General features: G+C 38.4%; 1 protein-coding gene across 2 annotated transcripts in view; it reads left to right on the top strand.

Moving 5' to 3' along the window:
* rbm33a (RNA binding motif protein 33a) overlaps positions 1-21,729 on the top strand; it is a 150,616-nt gene extending 128,887 nt beyond the window's left edge. For both annotated transcript variants that reach the window (XM_055664312.1, XM_055664313.1), the window contains 2 exons: positions 10,652-10,740; positions 13,581-21,729. In XM_055664312.1, coding sequence (XP_055520287.1) covers positions 10,652-10,740; positions 13,581-13,632 — 141 coding nt within the window. In that variant the 3' untranslated portion in view covers positions 13,633-21,729. The remainder of the gene's footprint in view (positions 1-10,651; positions 10,741-13,580) is intronic.
* The last annotated feature ends 5,002 nt before the right edge of the window (positions 21,730-26,731 follow it).

The raw sequence follows: 26,731 nt of genomic DNA on the forward strand, positions 1-26,731 counted from the left end.
TCAGAGATCTTCTCCCAGAGTCAAGATGCTCAACACCAGAACATCTAGATTAAACGGGAGAGGAAGTGGTTTAAAGGAGATTTGTAAGGCAAGTTCTTTTACGCAGCAAGTGGTAGGTGCCTGGAATGCGCTGCCAGAGAGATGTAAGAAGCAGTAAAGGGACTGTCCCACTTGGGCGTTATTTGCGCGCCATTTACGCAACATCATTTACGCGTCACGACGCATGACGTGACATCATTTACACGTCGTGATGCGCCACCTCCGTGACGCGCAAATGATGCCCTAGTGGGACAGGCCCTTCAGAAGTAACTTTTCAGAGGCATTTACACAAATACATGAGCAGGTAGTAAACAGATGGAGATAGTCCATGTACTGGCAGATGGGATTAATTTAGATTTGCATCATGGTCAGCACAAACATGGTGAACTGAAAGATCTGTTCCTGTGCTATACTGTTCCATATTCTTAAGGACTGATAAATTGGTACAAAATTAGTGAACAAAAGATAACTGACAGGAATGTATTAAAAACTAAATTGTCTGCAAATTGTTGAGGTAACTAATTAGGTAGATGAAGGCAATTGAGTAAATGTATGTATATATATTTAATTATTCACTGATATATTCACATCTTTATATTTGAATGAAAAAATATGAGGAAATTCAATGGTATGGATAAAATTTGTTGAACAAGATAAATTATAGTTGAAAAGACAGGTAGAAACAAAATGCTGGAGTAACTCAGCGGGACAGGCAGCATCTCTGGAGAGAAGGAATGGGTGAAGTTTCGGGTCGAGACCCTTCAGTCTCAGAAAAGACAGGGTTGGATATGGTTCAACCATGGAGCCGTTACTTGGTCTGTATCATATATAAATTATTCTTCCTACAGTCTGCTTCATTTTCTGCCTTTCAGCGCACCTTCTCTCTCTACTATTTTAAGTGTGACGCTAATTAGGTGTTAAAATGTGCAGGGACATTATTCCTTGGGTTTCTGCCAGGATTTATTCATGGGACAGGTAGCACTGATATTTCTAGTTAAGCAGGATGTATAGTGCATAACTTCTTCATAGAAAGCAGATTGCTGAATCTTACATTGAATAATTTACCTTTTAATATCTGTTTGCAACCAATAATGCTTCTAGGTTTATGTCTCCAGTTATTTCTCAAGGAAAAGTCCCCTGATGCACATGTACAGTATGATCACTCATAGTCAATTATGTTTTTTTTTTAATTGCAGATACTTGAAGTGAATGTTTTTGTCATAAAGCCAAAATTTAATAAGTGCTGTCAAGTAGTATTCCATTGCTATAACTACAAAACCTGCAGGTTTTCAAATCTACAGTTGTACTTCGCTTCCTCATTAACTTTTATATAATGCACATTTTGCTTGGCCTTCAGCTGCTGTCTTCTTAAGGGCTCCTTCTCATTCTTAATTATTCCACGGTGAAAATCTGATTTGTTTTAATCTGATCATTTGTGTGTGGAGGCGCTTGTCATTGCACAACTTCAGTGTGCCTTATTTTTAACCAGCTGTGGTTGTATTTTGTACAATAACAGACAACTGCCATTTTGTGCTCTATTGATTAATATATTCATGACTCTGCTTAATGCATTGCAGGTAAACAATGTGAGGTTCAATTCAAAATCCGATTTAAACTTGGTGTCCTTTGCAAATCTTTGCACTCCCCTTGGCAATGGTTTGATCCTGTCTAAAAACAGAAAATATTCAGTAGGTCGTGAAAGTGAAGCAAAGTAATGTTTCAGTTTGACTGTTTCACTCTGCATACATGCAACGTGACCTGCTAATTTTTTCCCCAACATTTTCTGTTTTTATTTCAGGTTTCTGGCATCCATTAAAATAATCCATTTAATACTGTTTGTTGTATTGGTCGTCCCAGATATTTATTTGATTTTATCGCTCAACTATTGGTATTAATTCCATGTTATTCAGAGAATTGCGTAAAATAGACCGAAGAATATGTTGTCGAGGAAGGGTGATGCAAAAGCCAACTCTTGAGTTCAGAATACTGAAGAATTTAAAAGAGAATCTGAGCTAGAAGAAAATTCTGTCATTGATCTAAAATGTTGAAGAGAACCACAACGTGCTGGAGTAACTCTGGGTCACACAGCATCTCTGAAGAATAAGGATAGGAGACGTTTTGGGTTGGGACCCTTCCTTAGGCGAAGGGTCCCAACCCTATCCTTTTTCTCCAGAGATGCTGCCTGAGCCGCTGAGTTACTCCAGCACTTTGTGTCTATCTTTGGTAGAAACCAGCATCTGCAGTTCTTTGCTTCTCAAATGTTAAATTTGTTTTTCGATTTGCAAATGCCGCCCGGCTTGTTGCATAATTGTATTATTTTCTTGTGTATTTGTGGGATTGATGGGGATGCGAATGGCAGAGGGCAAGTGCATTGTTTGAGCCTGGAGAAGATTGTAAGGTTATCCAAACCTGGAGAATTTGCATATGGCTAGATTTAATGATTACATTTATTGGGAACAATGGAGAAGATGACTCGAGGAACTTGCTTAAGGAGTTTTGCAGATGAGTATTGTATATGTTGAGGTTTATAAAGGATCAACCCAAGCAAAATATGAGGTGCGGTTCCTCCAATTTGTGTGTGGCCTCTCTGGCAATGGAGGAGGCACAGAACAAAAAGGCTATCGCTTCTTGGGAATGGGAAGGGGAGTTGAAATGGATGGCAACCGGGTGATCCAATAGGCCTTGGCGGATTGGGAGTAAGTGTTCAGCGAAATGGTCACTGAGTCTACGTCTTGTCGATGTACAGGAGCCTACATTGGTCATTGGATGCAGTCAATGAGGTTAGAGGAAATACATGTAAATTGTTTCAACTGAAAGGACTGTGAGGGTCCCTGGATGGACTCGATGGGAGGAGGTACAAGGACAGGTGTTGCATCTATTGCGGTTGCAGGGGAATGTACATCACTTTTACAATTTAACTTTTGTAACTTTTGTTTATTGGCATTTCAACTTCCACCAGTGTTTGAGCGTGTTTTTGGGTGCTTATCCTCATAAACGCATCTACTTTGTAGTTTCACTTGCCCTTCTTTAATATTCAAATATTGTGAAATTCAAGCAGGGTTATATCATTGACAACGGTGAATTTTTCACCCCATGCCCATTTTGTTTCAGCTTTAGTAGTGTACATATTCAGACACAGTGTCTATCTGGTAGAATTTCCTGTCTTCTCTGCTCTACACAGTTTTATAAAGTCTGTGTGCAAACTTTCGATTTTTTTTTTGCCTTTACCAATAAACTTCATGTTGTGTCCCTTATAATGGAATGGAATGGTAAGCCACCTGGTTGATCCAATATCTGCTGGCAAAGTTATTGAATTCATCAATTATCTATTCAATGTCCTGCAAAGCTATCAGTTTAGTTTAGTTTAATTTATTGTCATTTATGCTGAGGTACAGTGAATAGTTTTGTTTGCATGTTATCTAGTCAAAGGAAAGACTATACATAATTACAATCAAGCTGTCCACAGTGCACAGATAAAGGATATCACATTTAGTGCAAGATAAAGTCCAATTATAGTTAGTTCAAAGGTATCCAATGTGTTAGATGGAAGGTCTGGACCGCACGCTAGTTGGTGAGAATCAGTGTTTCCAGTTTAAACCACTGTAATTTCTAAGGCATCATTTGTTTCAGTTTTTAATTATGTGAATTTCCTATTAGGATAAAGATACTATTTTTTAATGTGTAGCTTTATGCAGACAAATAATTTGGATCATTATCAGAAGCTGAAAAGACAAAACGGCTGCAAGAATTTCCTTTAGCAAATTTGTTGCTGTGATCTGGAAAGGCCTTTGGAGGGGATATGTTTTATGTTTAATGCTGTTTTTAAATTGAATGTCAGCCAAAACATAACACATGGAGTTTCTTTTAGTCTCACAACTGGTGTAGCACTCATTTGACATAACCTAAAAGGAGGTAACACCTGACATGCCTGCAGGTTTACTGTCAAAATGCCTTTCATATTAAAGTCTCCCGAACACCATGCTAACTAACTCAAAAGTAGTTGCATTCAATTGCAAAAAAATTCTAAAATGCTAATAGCAGGAGAAGAAAGCTGTCGATATTTTGTTCCCAAATTGGTAATTTAATGAGCACTGGGCATCAGTCTGAATGTCTCTACTAATTACCCAGCACTAAATGAAAGACTGGATAGTTAGGAACTCGGAGTCTGCAAAAAAAAAAATCTCTATTTCAAATTAAAAAACTTGGAAATATGCAAATGAGGCAGTGGAATAAAAATACTGTGGAAGACAGGAAACTCTAAATGAGCAATGTAGACTTTATTTTGGTGAAAGTCCATATAACGAGTTCCCTTGGTGGCTCTTGAATTTATCTCGTGAAGAACTGAGCCATATGGGCCAAAAATAATTCAAGCCGAGCTTTTCAGATGGTAATAGTAGCACTAAAAAATAACTTGGTTCACAAAAAGGACAAGAAAAGTTCCTCTTCTGATGAATTAATTTGTCCATTATCATTGTCATGACTTACTGATGACTAGCGATTGGTGTCATATAGTGTAAAACTGGTCCTATCGTTTTTCTTTGTGCCTCTACTGATGGCGGTCAAATTTAGCCAACAATCACTTGATCCGGAGACGCATGAGACTGCAGTTGCTGGAATCTTGAGCATAAAATCAAACTGCTAGTGGAACTCAGTGGCTCAGGCTGCATGCGTGGAGGAAAATAGGCAAGACAACGTTTCTTGTTGGGTCCCAATCCAAAATGTTGTTTGTTCGTTTCCCTGACCGGCTGAGTTCCTCCAGCAGTTTGTTAATCACAGCTTCTGACTGGACTGAAGCATGTGCCGTTTGTTGGCCCTCGTTCCTTATGTCAAAACTGCCAGCTACTCTCTCCCAGTTATCTGCTCTTTTGCAGTTAATCTGTTGCAACTATTCTATTATGGTTTTGACTAATTTTGCATTACATGAAAACTATCCCGTCTCGATTGTCAAAAATGTGAATCTTCCCTATGCCATGCATTCACCTTCCATACCATATTTTCCCTTGTCCATGTATGGCATAGGAAGTGATTTGGAAGTTTAAATCTTAGTTGCCAATCGCTCAAGGCGAGCAACAATAAATAAAGCTGAATGGGGTGGTGTTATGGTGCTATAGCCACTATAACATCACCACATAGTTGTACAGAGTATAAAGGAAGAAGGGTGCAGTGATATTCACTGATTTTAATCTGTGTAGACTGGGTAAATAAATGAACAGGAGAAAATTGATCTGGATGAGAAGTTGATGGTTTGCTTTTGGGATAATTTCTTGGAATAGTACATTCTGGAGCCAACCAAAGATCACGCTATAGTAGACTTGGTTTGTGGAGCAACATTTAATCATGAGTAGCAACAATCATAATATGAACTTTACATTCAGATTGGTATAGAGAGAAATGATCCAAGGCTGATACTGTAAATGAAGAGCAATTACGAGGGTGTGAAAGCAGACATTAACTAAAGTCAACTGGAATATTGAAGAATTGGTCATTCAAAATGCAGTGTTGGACATTTAAAGGTACCTTAAAAATAACGAGCAAGAGAGTCAAGAGTATTTAATTGTCATATGCATCAAGACCAGAACAATGCCATTTTTACTTGGCGTCGTACAGAACACAAGTTTTCAATAAATTATGAGTTATACTTGGTAAACCAGACCATAATAATGCAAGCCAGTGGATAGGGTGCAGCCTTATTTACAGTAGTTTGGTGCTAATGTAGGGTTGTTATTTGGGGTAGTGTGCCGATGCATTCTGACAAGAAGGGACAATTTCAAAGAGGATACATTATTTATGATTAACTAAAAAAAATTAAAGGTGATATTAAATTTAAGGGGAAAAATCATAGCATGTGACATGTTTGAAGATTGGTCAGAATATATTTTTTATGTACAGAAAGGCAAGTTATTGATGAAGAAGAAGGAAATATGTATGAGGCAAAGCTAGCCATAAATATAAATTAGAAAATGAGTTTATAGATAAAATAGAAAATACTTGAGGTTAGATTTGTTCCTGTGGAGAGTGTCTTGGGAATAAATAATGGAAAACAGCAAGATGACAGATGAATTCATTGACTATTTTGCATTAGGCTGCACTTTAAAGGATGCCAGATAGTATCTCAAAAATAGCTGTAAATTGGGAATTGAAAGACAGGGAGGAACTGTTATTACTGTGAATGTGAAACTGAGCAAATTGTTGAAGGTTGTCAAGTCTCTGGGATTTGATGCACTTCATCTTGAGCTGCAAAGCATTGGCTGGTGATATAGTTGATGCATTGGTGTTACATTTCCAAAAATACCTGCATTTGGACAAGTTCCATTAGTTTGGAAAATTGCAAAAAAAAAAATTTATTTAGAAAGATACAGAGACAGAATGCTAAACACTATAGAGCAGTTAGCTTATCTGTAAGAGGGGAATGTTAGAACTTGTCATTCAATATATTACAGAGGGCTCTTATAAATTAACATGATATGGCATAACCAACATGTTTTTAAGAATGGTAAATCATGTTTGATTGATGTTATATTTCCTTACAACATAGAGTAACCTTTTCGGCAATGATTCATCGTCACTTGGTCTAAAATCAGAAGGCTCTTGCCTAACTGCACAGTGGGGATACTTTTACTAGAAGCATTCCAGTGGTTGATAAAATCAGTGGATCACCTTTCTTAAGGGCAGTTAAGTACCCAGAAAATGAATAAATAGTTCCCCCCTCATCACGGGAACATTTGCTCTGCCAACTTAATAATTGTATGATTTTGGTCCAGCTTTCTAAAGAACAGATGGACAACTGAATACATTAACAGTTACTGCCGAGAAAGGGTAATTAACAATAGACCCCAACACAAAGAGGTATCTATCTTTATGCCTTCTCTGAGTTCTACAACATCTTTCCATGAAATTGCAAAACCAAAATAGTTAACAGAAACACCGACTCTTGTCATAGTTTATATGTTGGCTAAGTAATTATTTACCCAAAAGGCTTTCCATTATGTCTATAATCATCATAAGCAAAAGATCAAGAGGGTCTATAACTATGGCACGTAACAAAGGTAATGCCACTGTGGCTATGGGAGATTTCAATATGCAGGTAGACTGGGAAAGTCACGTTGTTTCTGGACCCCAAGAGAGGGAGTTTGTAGAGTGCCTCCGAGATGGATTCTTAGAGCAGCTTGTACTGGAGCCTACCAAAGAGAAGGCAATTCTGGATTTAGTGTTGTCCAATGAACCAGATTTAATAAGGGAACAAGGTAAATGAACTGCTAAGAGGTAGTGACCATAATATGATAAATTTTAATCTGCAATTTGAGAGGGAGAAGGGTAAATCAGAAGTGTCAGTGTTGCAGTTGAACAAAGGGGACTATGAAGGCATGAGAAAGGAGCTGGCCAGGGTTGACTGGAAAAGGATCCTAGCGGGAGAGATGGTGGAACAGCAATGGCAGGAATTTCTGGGCATAATCCAGAAGATGCAGGATCATTTCTTTCATTCCAAAGAGGAAGAAAGATTCTAAGGGGAGTAAGAGGCAACCATGGCAGGCAAGGGAATTTAGGGATGAAATAAAACTAAGACAAAATGTGTGTAACATAGCAAAGAGTAGGGGGAAGCCAGATGATCGGGAAACTTTCAAAGGACAACAGAAGGTAACAAAAAGGGCAATGTGGGGTGAAAAGATGAGGTACGAGGGTAAGCTGGCCAAGAATATAAAGAAGGATAGTAAAAGCTTCTTTAGGTATGTTAAGAGAAAAAGATCAGTAAAGACACATATGAGTCCCTTGAAGGCAGAAACAGGTAAAATTAGTATGGGGAGCAAGGAAATGGCAGAAGAGTTGAACAGGTATTTTGGTTCTTTCTTCACTAAGGAAGACACAAACAATTTCCCAGATGTACTAGAGGACAGAGGATCTAGAGAGACAGAGGAACTGAAATAAATTTGCATTAGGCGGGAAATAGTATTGGGTATTATGGGACTGAAGGCTGATAAATCCCCAGGGCCTGATGGTCTGCATCCCAGGGTACTCAAGGAGATGGCTCTAGAAATTGTGGACCATTTTCCAATGTTCTATTGATTCATCAGTTCCTGTGGATTGGAGGGTAGCTAATGTTAACCCACTTTTCAAGAGATGAGCAAGAGAGAAAACGGGGAATTATAGACCTGTTAGCCTGACATAATCGGTGGTGGGGAAGATTTTAAAGTCAATTATTAAAGAAGTAATAACGGAGCGTCAGCATGGATTTATGAAGGGGAAATCCTGCTTGACGCTGATCTTCTGGAATTTTTTGAGGATGCGACAAGTAAAATGGATGAAGGAGAGCCAGTGGATGTCGTGGATCTGGACTTTTAGAAAACCTTTGATAAGGTCCCACGCAGGAGATTAATGGGCAAAATTAGAGCACATGGTATTAGGGTATTGACATGGATAGAGAATTGGTTGGCAAACAGGAAACGAAGAGTAGGAATAAACGGGTCCCTGTCAGAATGGCAGGCAATGTCGTGTGGAGTGCCGCATGGCTCGGTGCTGGGGCCACAATTATTTACAAAATATATTGATGATTTACATGATGGAATTAAAAGTAACACTAGCAAATTTGCAGATGACACAAAGCTGGGTGGCATTGTTAACTGCGAAGAGGATGCTAGTGTACATCAATCACTATTTCTGATTTGATCCATGTCTGGTTTTGCTATTTAGGACCCGATCCCTAATCCACGTCCAGTTTCCACCATGCCATCCAGTGGAATGTAAGCAATCATACTTTCAGTTTTGAGCTACGACTTTGAGCCTACAGTACCTGTAGTTATGGTTTCTGTATGTATCCTTATTAAAGTACTTATTATGAAGTTCTATGACTCGGTGTTAACAGTACTTTACACAGTAGGAGGTTGCAGGGTGACTTAGACAGGTTGAATGAGTGGGCCGATGCATGGCAGATGCAGTATAATGTAGATAAATGTGAGGTTATCAGCTTTGGCGGCAAGAGCAAGGAGGCAGATTATTATCTCAATGGTGTCAGATTAGGAAAAAGGGAAGTGCAACAAGACCTGGGTGTCCTTGTACACCAGTCACTGAAAGTAAACATGCAGGTACAGCAGGCAGTGAAGAAAGCTAATGGCATGTTGGCCTTCATAATGAGAGGATTTGAGTATCAGAGTAAATAGGTCCTTCTGCAGTTGCACAGGGCCCTGGTGAGACCACATCTGGAACATTGTGTGCAGTTTTGGTCTTCTAATTGGAGGAATGAGATCCTTGCTATTGAGGTTCACGTTGTTAATCCCCGGGATGGCGGGACTATCATATGAGGAAAGATTGGAAAGACTGGGCTTGTATTCACTGGAATTTCAAAGGATGAGAGGGTATCTTACAGAAACTGATAAAAGGACTGGACAAGCTAGATGCAGGAAAAATGTTCCCAATGTTGGGTGAGTCCGGGGGCCACAGTCTAAGAATAAAGGGGAGGCCATTTACAACTGAGATGAGAAAAAACTTTTGTGAATTTATGGAATTTTCTGCCACAGAAGGCAGTAGAGGCCAATTCACGGGAACATTTTAAAAGAGAGTTAGTTAGAGCTCTAGGGGCTAGTGGAATCAAGGGATATGGGGAGAAGGCAGGCACGGGTTACTGATTGGGGATGATCAGCCTTGATCACAATGAATGGTGGTGCTGGTTTGGAAGGGCCAAATGGCCTCCTCCTGCACCTAATTTCTATGTTTCTATGTTTCTATGTATTCCTCCATAAATATCTTCTGCTCTCCAATTCTATTTTTTAAATCTACTTGAAGCTTGCTTTTTGACAAAGCTCTGACGTCCCCTATTTGGTTTGGTGCCAAATATTGACGTATAATGTTCTTGCGATGTATCTTGTGATGTTCTATTATTTTAACAACGCTATTTAAATGTTGCTGTTGCAAGAGTATTCATGGCAGAGCTTCAGTTAATCTTAGTTAAGTAGGATAATGAAATTATGCGAGTTTTCAATGAATCCCATGTCTGGCAGGGAAATAGGATTTGAAGGCAGAGACAGACCTTGGTTAGAGTTGAATAGGATAGCTTTAGTATTTTGATTTGAGCTTAAGTAATTCTGAGTCATCCATAACTCACCAGGCATTCAAAGAGTACATTATGGAGAATAAAAAACCATGAGACCTGTAGAATGAATAAGGGAGCAACACAAAATGCGAATGGTGAAGAATGTAATAAGTGCAAGTTGAAGATGAACAATGAAAGCAAAATAGATAAGAGAGAGAAAATATCTGAATTTATTTTTAAACTTGAGTTTGGTGTAACTTGTATTTGGTGTTCAGAGTGCTTGCAGTTTGTCTTGTAGCTGATACTGTACTAATTTATGATTACCACATGAGTGTGCAATTGTTTTTGGGGGTTTGTCTTAACAGATAAATTTGTGAATATTGTGTTATTGCATAAAACGACAGAAGGAGGCAGCACAGAAGGATATGCTTTGCCTATTGTCTTCTGGCCAGATTTTCCCGCAGTTCTATACTCCCATATTAAAAAGAAACTCTTCAAGTATTTATCCTGTTCCCTTTTGAATCTCACTTTTTCACGGCTTTTTGTCAAAAATCAAATTACAAAACTATACCATTTGCAATGCTGTTGCAGGACTTCAAGATGATGCGAGAGCAACGAAAAGCCATTGCAAAATTCAAGGAGCCGACACATGCTTCAACGTTTCAGCAGAAATTTCACAGGTAATTATCCATCATTATGTTCTCTCGCTAGAAAGGAAACATTTGGAAAAGGACGCATCAAATTGGGTTCAACAATCAAACTTGTAATCCACGTAAAATGTATTTTCTGTGCAAACTAAAAAAAGGTTGAATTTATTTTGAATTTGATTGCTTGTTCGTAAATTATAGACAATAGACAGTAGGTGCAGGAGTAGGCTATTCGGCCCTTCCAGCCAGCACCGCCATTCACTGTGATCATTGCTGATCATCCACAGTCAGTACCCCATTCCTGTCCCTTCACTCCTCTAACTTTAAGAGATCTATCCAACTCTCTCTTGAAAGCCTCCAGAGAATTTGCCTCCACTGCCTTCTGAGGCAGAGAATTCCACAATACCCCTTATTCTTAATCTGTGGCCCCTGGTTCTGGACTCTCCCAACATCGCAAACATGTTTCCTGCCTCTAGCATGTCCAAACCCTTAATAATCTTATATGTTTCAATAAGGTCCCCTCTCATCCTTCTAAATTCCAGAGTATACAAGCCCGGCCGCTCCATTCTATCAACAAATGACAGTCCCGCCATCTCTGGAATTAACCTCGTGAACCTATGATGCACTCCCTCGATAGCAAGAATATCCTTCCTCAAATTTGGAGACCAAAACTGCACACAATACTCCAGGTGTGGTCTCACTAGGGCCCTGTACAACTGCAGAAGGACCTATTTACCCCTATACTCAACTCCTCTTGTTATGAAGGCCAACATGCCATTTGCTTTGTTCACTGCCTGTTGTACCTGCATGCTTACTTCCAGTAACTAATGAACAAGGACCCTCAGATCTCTTAGAGTAAAGGGGAGGTCATTTAAGACTGAGGTGAGAAAAAACTTTTGCACCCAGAGAGTTGTGAATTTATGGAATTCCCTGCCATAGAGGGCAGTGGAGGCCAAGTCACTGGATGGATTTAAGAGAGAGTTAGATAGAGCTCTAGGGGCTGGTGGAGTCAAGGGATATGGGGAGAAGGCAGGCATGGGTTATTGATAGGGGACGATCAGCCATGATCACAAGACTTGATCAAAGGGTCGAATGGCCTCCTCCTGCACCTTTTTTCTATGTTTCTATCTCGCTGTACTTCCTCTTTTCCTCACTCGACACCATTCAGATAATAATCTGCGTTCCTGTTTTTGCCACCAAAGTGGATAACCTCACATTTATCCTCATTAAAGTACATCTGCCATGCATCCGCCCACTCACCCAACCTGTCCAAGTCACCCTGCATCCTCATAGCATCCTCCTCACAGTTCACCCTGCTACCCAGCTTTGTGTCATCTGCAAATTTGCTAATGTTACTTTTAATTCCTTCAGTTAAATCATTAATGTATATTGTAAACATTGGTTCCAGCACAAAGCCTTGCGGGACCCCACTAATCACTGCCTGCCATTCCTAAATGGACCTGTTTATCCCTACTCTTTGTTTCCTGTCAGCCAACCAATTTTCTATCCATGTCAGTACCCTACCCCCCAATATCATGTGCTCTAATTTTGCCCTCTAGTTCAGTTTTGGGTGAGTATTATTCTTTGGTTATTGAAACATCAAGCGAGTCAACACTGTATCACTTAAGTGATCTCCAACATTGGGAAATAGAGCTGTCTTGCACTGTATATTTTACTTTTTAATAAAATGCATAACAGTAAAAAATAAACACTACTGTAAAAAATCAGATTCCTCTCACCTGGAGTTAATCAAAAAACAATGTTTTTCTATATCTTATACATATTAATGACACTTGCCTAAATAACCTGATTAATAGATTATAACTCTTTTCCATCACTGCGATTGCACATTGTGTCTCTGCCATCAATCCATTCTATATAAAGTTGCAGTAACTCATCCCATCAGTCTTAGCAGATGCAGATTAATTGCAAACCTTTTACTTTTCATTCTATCTGAAAACTGAACCATAATTATCACAGTAAATACGCTGTCTGTGTATATTAACTTATTTTACAGCATCCGGAGATTCTTTTATGATATAAGGCTACACAGTATTGCAGCTGAAAGAGCTGTTGCCTCATCGTGCCAGAGACCCAGGCTCCATTCTGACATCGAGTGCTATCTTTCGTGGATTCCGCACATTCTCACTGTGATTGCTTGGGGTTTCCTCCCGCATGCCAAAGGCGTGCAGCTGTTAGGTTAATTGGTCTCTGTAAATTACGCCTAGTGTGTAGGGAGTAGACTAGACAACGGTTTAGCATAGAACTACTGTGAATGGATGATTGTTGGTCAGCATGGACTCTGGACGGAAGGGCCTGTTTCCATGCTGTATTTCTAAACTAAACCAAAAGTACAATTTATACTTCAAGGTTGTACTACTTCCTCCATTAGTGATCATGGGTGGGTATTATTACACTTTTTTTTGTCTTGCTCTTTTGCATATCTACCCATGTTTAAAGTTACCTTGAAACAAACTTAATTTGCCCAGTAAATTTTGTTTTTTCACTGTCAGAGAACCTGCTGCTTTATTAATGCATAATAATGATATTAAATATTGCAGAAAGACAAAATGCTGCCGTAACTCAGTGGGTCAGGCAGCATCCACATTTTTAATCTGAATAAGGGTCCCGACTCGAAATGACACCTATTCGTTTTCTCCAGAGATGCTGCCTGACCCACTACTTCTTCTTGCATATGGCGTGCACAGCCTAAAGTTGCAGGACAACTTGTTCTATGTGATATTATTTGATTGTGGTTGATAGTGTTTGCAAGACTTTGTGTTTTTGATACTGATTTTACATGCTATTGATTTTTCAAATCTTGGGCTTCTTTCAATTGCTTTAGCATTACTTTTCCTTGGATATTTTTGCAGGCACATGATAGATCTCTCTCATATCAATGTGGCACTGATCATGGATGAATGATTATTCTTTGAATGGAAACAAAGCTACGTACTAGTGCAGAAGATCAGATCAAGTCCAGTGAAGATGTGATATGGCAGAGCTACCTACCATACAGCAATCAATTTCTAGCCAGTGTGTAAGCTGTCAAATTGGTGAAACCAAAGGAGTTGACCCAAGTCCATTGTGGGTTGAAGTATGTAATGACACTGAAGAAGACTGTTTGTACTCTTGTTTCTACCTGTTTGTTTCTTGTCACCAAATGGAACAAAATCTTGGCAAAACCACCTATGTGGATTGAAAATACCACAAAGAATGACTTATCTGTGAACAGTGACTGAAGTAGGCACTGTAGAAGTAGTTCGGCTGCTTATATAATAGAAGACGTTTACGGTGAATAACACTAGATAATGGTTGCTGCAGACTTCTTTCCTTGCAGGGTTAGATTTGTGTGAAATACATCCCCCTTTTTAAGCTATCTCGTAACAATGGCATGTCTAGCTTCCAAGTAACTCATCATTATGTACATTCGAGTAAGAATTAATTGGAAAGAGCCAAGTTGCATTGAGGAATGCATGCTACTGACTGAGTTCCAAGTTCATGTTATTCCATTCTTTTAGACCTCCTGAATTGAGCCGCGATATATAATGTTAGATAGAAACTTGAAGGGAGTGTATTGGACGAGGACTTGCCTGTTTGTTGTGGAATGGAGTTTTACTTTTGTTTGGTAAAATTGACTTATTGGAAAATTAATAATTAAGCACAAAAATGCTCTGTCAGTAAGAAGTCTACATTTAATTTTTTCAAAAGATATGATTTGAAGAAAAATGGGTTATATATTCTGCTGGTTGCCTTAATATACCTATCCTTTTTGTTCAGGAGTGAATGAAAGATCAGATCTAGCGTTGGAATGTGAAGATTTTTAACCTATGGCAAAATAAATTTGAAGGATTTAACCTTCAAACGTTCAAAATACTTGATATCCAACTGGGAAACGTTTTTTTGAGTGGAAGAGGACAATACAAAGTTCATTGTTAAAATTAAAGGTTGAAGTTAGATGCCGTTGGGTAGTTTATCAGAGATGCTTAAGGAGTTGCAGAATTAATGCTGATACATTCCTATAGGTTGATCTATGGTTGATTTCCCCCCTCCCCTCCCCGTGTTATAGACCATGAAGTTGTGATTGGTCTAAGGTCTATTTCAAGACATTGTGCAAGTGTTTTAAATATTTTCATCAACCGTTGTACATTAGAGGATATATCACTGTGATGATAGTTGTCTATTACTTCATGTGAAACGTTTGATTTTGTACTTGAGTATTATAAACAGCACAGAGCGCGTACAAAAATAGATGCATATTAAAATCCAGAATCAGGTTTTCATTCCCCTGTCTTATCAGTTAGTTTTTTGTTTAACTATTATAATGAATCTGTTGAATTCTTGTCACCTGCTTATACATAAACACCGCCATAGGCAGTGACTGCTGAGTTACTCAGTTTTCTCATCTTGGATTGCTGGTAGAATTAGGCCTTCTAAAAAGGATGGGATTCTGCTTTGGCAGTGACACTGAAAACTGAAAGGTGTTAAGAAGCAGGGTTGCTATTGCAGGGTACACAGGGTTGTTGATGAAAATTGTTTTAGATGCTGTTTTAACGTATGCTCCGTAGACCTGCAGAAGTTTTTTTAATTAGATATAGCATTGTATTTCTTACTCAGACAATTGAGAATTAATTGTTGAGTTTGTGCTAAACGAGGTGCTCGACTTCCCTATCAGTCATTCTATGCAACAAAATGAATTGCAATCAAATCAGGTTTCTTTGACCCAATCAGCATTCGGATTAAAATTTAATTTAAGTGCAGCTGGAGAAACTGTTTCTACAGATTTATTGGTTAGGGGAACTTGGATACTTAATCTGTCTTGTAATGGAGCAAACTATATAGGTGTTAGCAGAACCAAGATTTTAATGTAACGTTTGAGAGAGTCAACCCTGCAGGGTTTCATTTTGTGTAACTATGTAAGTTATAACATTTAACAGTGCTACTAATCCCGATTTGTCAGATCTTGCTGTACCTTGAGAATTTATTATTATTTAATTGCATATTTTGTTAATGGTGATTTATGACCATAAACACTGGAGATTTTATCACTGGAGGTTTACCGACAATGGCAGTACAAGGGCAGGTTGTAAACCCTGGTGTAATTGAGTTTATGCAAGTTGTTTTGGTTTTGATCAAACGGTCAATACTGGTTCGGTACAAAGATTGAAAGTATCATGATGGTTTTCATTTGTTGTTTCCCCCCCCCCCCCTCCCCCCCACCATAAACTTCTGTTGAAAGAAGTAGAATCTTGTTGTATGCCATTTGTTTAATCTAACAAAATAGGGTCAGAATGGATCTGTCTCTGCTGGTTCTTTCTATATGAGGAACAGTTGCTATATCATGATCACACATAGATGGATTGGAAGGTATTACAGATGGTATGGGTCGTTGACCTTTTTTGTAGTTTTATTTGGTTTGCATTGTGTCACTCATAAACAGAGTTAATATTTGGTCCTCTTTGATATTACACTTGCATATACCATCTTCGCTTCGGAAAAACAAATGGATTACAACTTGTGCATATCCCCAGCAACAATATACAGCGTATAAATGTAAAGCATATATATATATATATATATATATATATATATATATATATATATATATATATACTTGTGTGTATACACATACTGTAAAGTCTGCCTTTCAATACCAAAACAGCAATTTTCAAAGCTGAAGCTTTAGAGGGACGTGCGTTCACTTGTGTATATAGTCATTTGTTAATGGTAGTGGAATTGTTGCCAGAAGGAAGAGAAAGTGGGGGAATACACACATCACATTAAGGATATAGGTGTGGTAAACCTATAGGTGTTTAGAAGAAGATTTGCTGCAACCATCATCAGTGTTGTTCACCACACATTGGTGGATTTCACTTAGTGTAAAGAAGCATTTGTACAGCAGCATGCAAGTAGAGCAAAATGCTTTCAAGTCATCGTCCGTGGTGTTCCATCTACTTTTTAGAAGTTTTGCAGTAGCTAATACTTTCTGAAGTTGCTTGTGTTTTTTTCATGTATTTGGAAGTTTATTGGATGCAATGACTATTGAACTGAACAAGACATTCTGTGTATTAATACATTTTTATAAAGATCACAGTTCTTCCATATGTACTTTCTCCTGTTTATTTGCATGAGTCTTTTTACTCAGAGGTGATATTTTACAAACTCCTCAGTGTGTATGTGGAGCCAAATATTTTTTGGGGTGTTACTGTTTTATCGTTCCATATGCAGTGAATCCTTTCTTGTGTTCGTGGGGTTGAGTTTTAAAATGGTGTAATTTGAATCGAATTGCATAACCATATTCTGGATGTCAGTGGGAATCTTGTAAGCAGTTAGTAGCATCTAAATGGGCTGTCCCACACATCGACACAGATAAAGTTGTACTTTATACAGCATTGAGCCAGGACCATGGTTTAAAGGGTTGTCGAAAAATGTGTTATTGGCCACCTTTAAATCTCGTACATGCAGTATTCTAAAATGAGTACCTGCCTTGAAGTGCAAGGACAACTTACATTTTACAAATGTGTAAGCAGTAAACTGAAGGCTTTTATGGTGTGCTTCAGGAAAGATTGAGTCATGTTGCCGTTTTACTAATGTTCTAATGTTCCCAAACACATCACCAACTTTAACAAGTGGGTTGCAGTTCTTGCTCAATTTGGATAAAGTCATCGCATGATTCCTGAAGCATCCTAGTTGATTTTTCACAGCTTACCACTGATGAAAATGTGAAAAGCGCACATTCTGTATGAGAGTTTTGGAATACTGTATGTAGAAGATGTGGTTCAAAACATTTTAAGGAAAGCATTCTTTCCTACTCTTTTTTTCCCCTCACCACCAAAATGTAGTGTTTTGGTTATATTGTTTCTGGTTAACACTAAAGAGTTGTGTAGGTTAACATCTGTAAACGGAATATTTTCTCCTTTAAATATATTCCACATGTATTCATTTAATTGTGCATTCAATTGCACCCAGATATTGACATTTTGTGAAATTCTTGACTATTTTTAGTCAAATTATTTTTGATAGATTAGTGTAATTCAATGGACTCCCAGCCCCTCCTCCTCCTCCAAACTCAGTTGCATAACTTGAAAGTATGGAAGATAATTGATGAGCAGTCAAGATATGAAGGATCTTTAAACATTCTACTTGGAGAACGTGAAGTGCCCTCTACGATCCTTTTTCAAAGAGGCCACAACTTGCATTTGCTTGTGGAAGAGCTAAAAGACGGAATTGTAAGGGAAGAGATGTAGCTTTTAGTATGTTTTTAGAGTGGTAGCAATGTATTTGTCTGTCAGTGAAGACGTATTGGGCTTCTGTTTGTGTAGTTTAGATTTGTATATCCTGCCACAAGGTTAGAATTAATACTGAGCTGTGTGGATATTTCAAATATTACCGAGCCTTACTCCCTGGTTTTGTTTTGTTAATATGCTGCCGCTTCTGCGTTTGTAATGTGACTTTAGTGTAGCATTGTTCAAGTTTATTGTCATGCTTTATTTATTACGTGGTGTTGCTTTGTTTACTTTAAATTTGGCTTCACTTACTCACTTGGTGGATTACAGAAGAATTAAAAAAAAAATATATATATATATATATATTGCTTTCCCTTACACTTGTAGAGAAATTCAATTAATATTTATATATAAGGTAGAGCAAGCAAGAGTTAATGAATCGTGCCACAAAGGTTCAATGTTTTCTTGAGCTATTTTGCTACTTCATTCAAGCTGTGTATAACAATTCAAGAAATTACATATTGCAGTTCACCCATATTTACATCTATAGCTTCAGTGCGTTAAGAATAACCATATTTTTCCCTGCAACCATTCGTGATCACTTATTGACATTGCTTTCTGTCCATTATTTATAACTGGTGTCTCTCAATCGGTTGAATATAATAAGCACTTATATACTTTCAATTTTATTTTCTTTGACAATAACCAGTTCAAAGTTGCTGCATTTATGCAGAGCTAATTAGAAGTACAAAATGCTAAAGCATGTTCTTTCCCAGTATATCAAATATGCCACACTGCTTTTATTTTAAGAAGAAACAGAACTTAATGGGTCTGCATGAAAATATTTTTGTTTTTATTTTAAACTGGTTACTGGAAAATTAGGTAATATCCATGGCTATTTAGATAGTAAGCATACCCACAGTTTTATGTGGTTAACATCTTACGAATCCAAAGGATATCATGTAAGATTTATTTTAAAACTATTGAATAGGTTGGTATTGGTAATTGAGACCATTACATGTTAAATAAACAAACTGATTCACATTGAATCTATGTGTAGCTTTTACCAGAGCGCTTTACAGAACACAGTTGGGAAGGATCAGTATTTATATGTTGTAATATCAACTTGTATGCTGTTTCGTTCCTGCATCTCTTGGCCCAGGGATTCCACGAAAGAATGCATTATGAGCAACAACATCTGTATTTAGACATAAACTAAAGTTTCCCCTTGCTATATAACAGTTACATTGATCATTTGTGTTTAGTTTTGTCTTAGACGATATATAAATTGCAACCACTTGAATCTGCTGTGTTTGAGTGTAAAAGTATTCAGCATGGTAAGATGCTGAAAAATATATTTCCTTAATATTTCAGGATAATTGTATTTAAAAAATTTTTATTGTTGTATTGGGTGCATTTTCTTTTTTATTTATGTAAAAATTATGCAAGAAGGATTGCAATGATTTTGTATTTTGCATGTGTTTCCTATCTCACATCCCCGTAGCATTTAGATTATTTTTATTGCTATCCAGTTCAAATAATGAGTTCACAAAAATTCAGGGTCTGAAAAAGTATATTTTATCTGCTGCTTTGCATATTCAGCTTGCATCCTCACTATAACCCATGATGTTCCTCCCCATCCATACATTATTTAATGTCTTGGGTTCAAGCAATACGAAAGTATGAGAGACTTATCAGAAAATAAATAGGACCACATTATTCCCTTGTAGTCATTATGAACTGTTGGTGATCCTAGATGACGGCTGTGCACTGTTAAAATAGATAACCACAGCAGATGATTTGAGCAAATCTGTAAACTGGAGAGAGTTGACCTTAACATTTATTGAATCATTTTATTAGCTGTTCACTAAGCAGATGAGACAAGAAAGTAAAACTCATCAGTGTGAAGTAACTCTGCTTTCCCACAATGCCTGAATTGCTCAGAGCCATCTTATTATTTATGCAGTATCCCTTCATTCACTTTGTTTTTCTTCCCCACTGAGCACCTTGCATTATACTTAAGAGCCTTTATCTTAAACTATAAGGTATCCCCAGTGTGTTTTTCTCCAATCTTGGGCTGAGGGTTGGCAGGGAAACTGATTCAGCCTGCACTGGGTTTGCGTTTCAATGATTAAATATTATTCACAGATGTATTTTTTTGTAGGAACTAAGAAGTAGGAGTTGGTGTCAGGATGAAGCTTCTAACAGATATCTGTCCTTACAGACGCAGTATTTTGATATGCCATATATGTCTGCTTCCTGTTTTATTTTCTCCCTGAATAACTCTTGTTTAATCCACAGAGAATTCCTTGCTTTATTAATTCAACTTATGGAGGAATCTGTTTGGTACTTCCTGATATGCTGCCTCGATTTTAGAATTGTATTTTCAGGAAATAGTTGTCTCCACACATAACCAATATTATATCTTGTGGTTTATACTTTTCTAGTTTGCAACCTAGCTATTCACTTCTCTCAGTGAATAACTTTTAGAAGTATTATAGCTTATAGAAGTATTCACTTGAATAATGAATTCAAGATTGAATTCAAGATTCAATATGCAATTGAATATTGAATATAAATATTCACTTCTATAAGCAAACTGCAAAGAGTTAAGATTATGGTTCATGGTTCTTTATTATCACATGTACTAAGGTGCAGTGAAATTCTTTTTTTCCACACAGTTCAGTAAAATTATTACCATACACAAGTACAATCCCAGATTAAATACAGAATGTATAGAAACTCCACTGAGTTCATATCCAAGAGTTGCCAGGTTTTGGCACCATTTTCAAAGTCCCAGCACATCGCAAACATCGCCTCCAATAACATTGATGAGTGCTTACATTTGTTTTTGAGGGTGTTGTAATTTTTTTATATGACAAACGCGTGCTTGGGTAATACTATTTTCATGCTGATTCCTTAGACGACTAATTGCATATAATTTTTAGGCAAAGGGTTTTGATAAAAGTTTATCTGCTGTTAAATTTTGATATGTTTTGCATGTATATCATGCCCAAAAGTAAATGATAGTTTAAGAACATGGGTGCCATCTTAAAAAAACTCTGGTGTTCTGTTTTCTGGTGGTGATGGAGATTCCATTGTATGATTGAGGATTTGGTAATATCTTTAAGAAAAGTATGCTTATTTGCTAATTAGTTTTTCTTGCAGATGGTTTATGGAGGAGATAACCCTGGAACTTTGCAAGCTTGTTAAATGTATGTTGAAATTATCCTAATGTATGGCACTAACTTACTGTTTTTCTTACAGTTTAAGCCAACAGGAGGAATGTAGAGGGATTGCCTTTCACTTGAGTTGCCCACTGTTTTCTGTGGTAGAAACGATTAAGTGCTTAGCAGTTCGACACCTGAAAACTGCATATGGTTAACTTAAAAGGGTTGTTGTGTTCAAAGTTATATCTGTCACTGAAGTTGATCCTTCCTAACCTGAGTTTACAGTTGAGGTTTAAATAGATGCTCTTTGGGAATTACAGAAGCATTAACATTACAATGGAGTACTCACTCTCAGGGTTTCTAAATGCTAATGGATTTGGAGTTGCTTCACGCTCCAAATATTACTGTACAATGTTTTATTAAATGCATTAATCTGTTAAAATATCTTATGTTTGATTCTTTATTTTCAATCTTCTTCTTTCGTGTCCTTATGTCAATTATTTATGGAGTGCATAAGATTTTTGTTTCTCATGTTTACTATTTAAAAATAAAGAATTTTAATATCAACAATTGTATTTATATTGAACTGTGAGTAAAATGAATAATAATAAAATGTTCTAAAATGAGTTTGGTATATTTTGTCTCATTTTGAGTTGGAGCACAGACAGGCACAATAATGATTTCTCATTTGTTAAATACTGAGTTCATAGGATCATGACGGACATGTTTTCTGTTTTGGCGTTTCTTTCCCAACACTCAATTAACAATATTCACATCAGTGCTATTTTGTAAAAATGGTTATCCAATTACTAAAAAATGAGGAGAGGTCATTTGCATTCTCCAATGGATTTCCTCTGGATGTTCCGGGTTCCTCCCAAATCCCAAAGAAATGCAGATTGGTACATTAATTAATCACTGTAAACACCCTGGTTTATAGATGTGTGGTAGAATGTGAACGGGTGGTCGACATGGACATGGTGTGTCAAAAGGCCTGTTTCCATGCTTTCCATCTTTCAATTCAATTTCACACAAAGGGTGGTGGGTGTATGGAAAAAGCTGCCATATGAGGTAGTTGAGGCTGGGACAATCCCAACGTTTAAGAAACAGTTAGACAGGTACGTGGATAGGACAGGTTTGGAGGGATATGGACCAAGCACAGGTAGGTGGGACATGTTGGCCAGTGTGGGCAAGTTGGGCCGAAGGGCCTGTTTCCACACTGTATTCCTCTATGATTCAATTCAGTCCAATTCATTGTTGATGAGAATATGGAGAGAATAAACTAGGGTATTAACAGAGGATTTGTTTAAATGTGTTGTTGATGGCACATGCTTGAGCCAAAGCTCATGCTTCACTGCTGTACGTTTAGGTCAGAGTAAATGGAAAGGACAGGAATCGGGAAGTAGAAATAAAGAATTACAGATGTTGGTTTACAGAGAAGTACATAAAATGCTGAAGTGAAGTAACTCAACGGGTCAGGCAGCATCTCTGAAGAACGTGGCGAGATGACGTTTTGGGTGGGCACCCAGTTTATTGTAAAACTGCACAAATGTCTCTGCTTTTCAACAATTGCTCACGGTATGTACTGACTTCATAATCTCACATTCAACCTTGGTTTCACAGCTGTTGAAAATCCTCCCAAGAATTCTTTACTTGTGTTGATTGTTGGTGTGGAGGTGCAATTACATAGAATTCCAGTGCTTGCCTTTTGTTTCACAAATCCATTGTGTTAAGTTTCAGAAAGCGGTGGCTTCCTTTTCTCTCTCATCATTGTTCTCCCCTTTCCAAATTTCTCATCTGCCAACCACCACCTTAAGTGCAGCTGAAAGAGTAGCAGTCTTAAAAGAAAAATGGAAGATCTATTCACCGAGTAGTTTTCTTGTGTGGCAAAAATTGGGGAAATAGATGTTTGTTGCCATTGTTAACAATAGTTTGGATATTTTATTAAATGTAGTCTTGTCTATTTTCTTTTAATATGTTCTGTAAAAGCTAGTACATGGTTTTGACAGCATAAATGTAAAGTTCACATTCTGCCACTTATGAAGCAGAAGTGGTAAAGATAATCTACCAACATAATCTCTCAGAAAGAAGTGGGGGTTTAAAATTCTACCAGGCGTTGCCAATTAATTGCTGACCATTTTAAAGGACACAAGCTCTTCTGGAAAGGCCTCTGGTAGTCAGATTGCTATTCGTATGCATCAGTCTGAAATACTGAAGCAAGATACTAGTTTAGTGGGAGATCAGCTAAATGAGGGCAGGTAGAGCTAGCATAGATGGGGCAAATTGTTCAGCATAGGCAATTTGAGCTGAAGAGCTTGTTCCTTTAACTCTGACTTTAAACTAATCTGAAAGTTTTCTTATTGTTATTGTCATATACAAAGGGTGCAATGAAATTCTTGTTCGCACGCAGCTCATAGGGTAAATAAAATACATGGTTATGATAATAACAACAATAAATTCAATGACAAATACAAAATGGCAGAATATTGCAAAGACTGAAGTGAGTTTCAAGTTGCAAAGTAAAATTTGAAGATGTTATAACTTCAAGAGCATAATGTAGATCGATGAACCAAATGTCTTCTGTCCAGAAGTGTTAGTGTAATTCACTCGGCATCAGCTGAAACGTAGAGGGCACCATGTTCTGAGTAAAGAGCATGGCACAAAGGACAACACATGAAGAGGCCCTTAGACCCATGATATCTGTGCCAAGTATGATGGCAAAGTAAACTAATCCTTTCTGCCTCGTATCCCACCATCTTTGCATATCAATGGCCCCTAATATAGGCTTTTGAAGCTTCCCAGAGTATACCTCTTTCTATGTCCGGCGAGTCATTCAGCTCAAAATATAAGGTAATTTGGGAGTGCAAGAATTGCATGTAGTGAGCCTCTGCTAATAATGAGGAGTTGAACCTCCACTGTTTAAAGGGGTTAGTTCGTATACGAAAGTGGAGATCGAGGGAGGTTGCAGCGTGATCTGATATTACGATGCTATGATACTCGCTGGATTTGATTTTGGAGAGCAGTCTGTTATCTAAGAGAAAGAAGTCTATACGGGTATAGGTACGGTGCACATGGGAAAAAAATGAAAATAATTTGGTTACGCTCAGAGAAGGGCTTTAAAGGTATTACACGGTTCGACACAACTCATAAAGTCTCATTGTATGCGGATGACCTGCTCCTGTACATCTCGAACCCAGTCGGCTCTCTCCCTGTGATTACGAATATTTTAGAACGGTTTGGCACGTATTCTGGTTATAAACTTAACTATCAAAAGAGTGAGCTATTACCGATTAACTCATTGACTAAGCAGCTCCCTCGCTCTTTAACCTCATTCAAATGGGCAGAGGACGGGTTTCGCTACCTCGGCGTCTTTATCACAACACCCTTATCTGATATGTTTCGCACAAACTTTCTGCCTCTGGTTGAGAAAAGCTGAAAGAGATTTTGACCGCTGGTCAGTTTCACCGCTATCCCTCGTGGGCCGGATAAATCTGGTCAAGATGGTCGTCCTACCCAAATTCCTGTACCTTTTCCAGCACGTCCCTATACTTATCACTAAATCTTTTTTTGATAAATTAGAAAGGACAATATCTAAATTTTTATGGGGTAGCTAACCGGCTAGAATCCGAAAGGCGATATTGCAGTCTCCTAAGAGTGACAGCGGTTTGGCAATTCCTGACTTTAGACGATACTATTGGGCAGCTAATTTGCAAAAACTCCTGTATTGGATGAATGATGATTGCGACCACCTACCGACCTGGGTACACATGGATAAGGCGTGTTCACATCTCCCGTTGCGGTCTATCCTATGCTCCCAACTCCCCCTTCCTATAACATCTGTGGGTGCAGGCCCAATTGCGTCCCTCGCTCAAGATATGGAGTCAACTCAGGAAAAACTTCGGTTTACAAGGCCCTTCCATCTTGACCCCACTGCTTAAAAACCACATCTTTAAACCTTCAAGTACAGACCACGCATTCAAAACCTGGCATAGCAACGGTATCAGTAGTGTCAAAAACCTATACAAGGATGGCATCTTTTCGTCTTTTGCGGAGCTCGCGTCCAACTATAGCCTCCCAAAATCCCACCTTTTTCGTTTTTTCCAGATTAGGGATTTTGTGAAGAAGACATTCCCCCATTTCCCAAATCACCCCCTTGAAACCCTGACCGATACCATCTTAGCTCTAGATCCCAACCGGAAGAAATGCATCTCTGTTTTGTATGACTTGTTAGGGTCGGTTATATTGAAACCTCATACCTCATTAAAAGCTGTGTGGGAGGGTGAGCTGAATACGAAACTAACAGACCAACAATGGGACTCTGCCTTGGATTTGATCCATTCTTCCTCCATATGTGCCCGTCATGGCCTAATCCAATGCAAAGTCCACTACACAAATGCAAGATTATCTAGAATTTACCCTGCTGTTAGGGACACCTGCAACAGATGTAATCAATCTCCTGCCAACCATAGTCATATGTTTTGGTCTTGCCCTAAGCTAGCAGCCTTTTGGAGGAGTGCTTTCGACTTGATAAGCAGAGCCTACGGCCAGACTATTCCTCTCACCTTAAACCAATACCATTTATTTGACATTTCCACCCTGGGTAAAGGATTCTGAATGTCTACCCTTAATGCTCCTCATAATTTTATAAACTATCATCTCCCCTTAACTTCCGATACTACGGGGAGAACAACGTCGCCTTGCAGCTAATACCTTCTAATCCAAACAGCATCGCCAATAAATCACTTTTGCATCCTTTCGAAAGTCTTCCTAAATCCGGCCCACCGGAATACACAAAATACTGAACACTGGTCCAAACCAATGGTTTACAAAGCTGCAACGTGACTTCCCGACATTATAGGCAATGACTTGAATGCTGAAGGAAAGCATATGCTACCTTTGCCATTTGGTTGTCACTTTCAGAGAGATCAACCAAGGAGATTAAATAATTGAGAAATGGCAAAACTGGTAAATTTAAACCAGGCACAGAAAGAAAAGTAAAGATCGAATGCAAAAGAGATAAAAGGAAGGGCAAGAATGTGTAAAGGCAAACTCAAATCATGACTGCTTTGATGATTCATTAGTTAGTGTTTGTGATGGGTGTTTTTCGTTTGGAGATACAGCAGGGAAACAGGCCCTTTGACCCACCGAGACCATGCTGATCAGCGATTCCCGCACGCTAACACTATCCTACACACACTAGGGATAATTTACTTTTATACCAATTCAATTAACTTACAAACCTGCACGTCTTTGGAGTGGAGATCTCGGTGAAAACCCACACAGGTTACGGGGAGAACGTACAAACTCCGTACAGACAGCACCCGTCGTCAGGATCGAACCAGGGTCTCTGGCGCTGCGAGGCAGCAGCTTTACTGCTGCGCCACCATGCCGTCCCCTTGGGTAACCTGTTGTATACACAGAACAGTACAGCGCAGGTACAGGCCGTTTGGTCCACCTTGTCCGGGCCGACCGTGATGCCAAGATAAACTAATCTGGTGTGTAGGAAGGAACTGCAGATGCTGGTTTAAACCGAAGATAGACACAAAGTGCTGGAGTAACTCAGCGGGACAGGCAGCATCACTGGAGAGAAGGAATGGGTGACGTTTGGGATCAAGGCCCTTCTTCAGATTT

The sequence above is a fragment of the Leucoraja erinacea genome, chromosome 2 (genome assembly GCF_028641065.1).
Source record: "Leucoraja erinacea ecotype New England chromosome 2, Leri_hhj_1, whole genome shotgun sequence".
Classification (NCBI taxonomy): Eukaryota; Metazoa; Chordata; class Chondrichthyes; order Rajiformes; family Rajidae; genus Leucoraja; species Leucoraja erinaceus.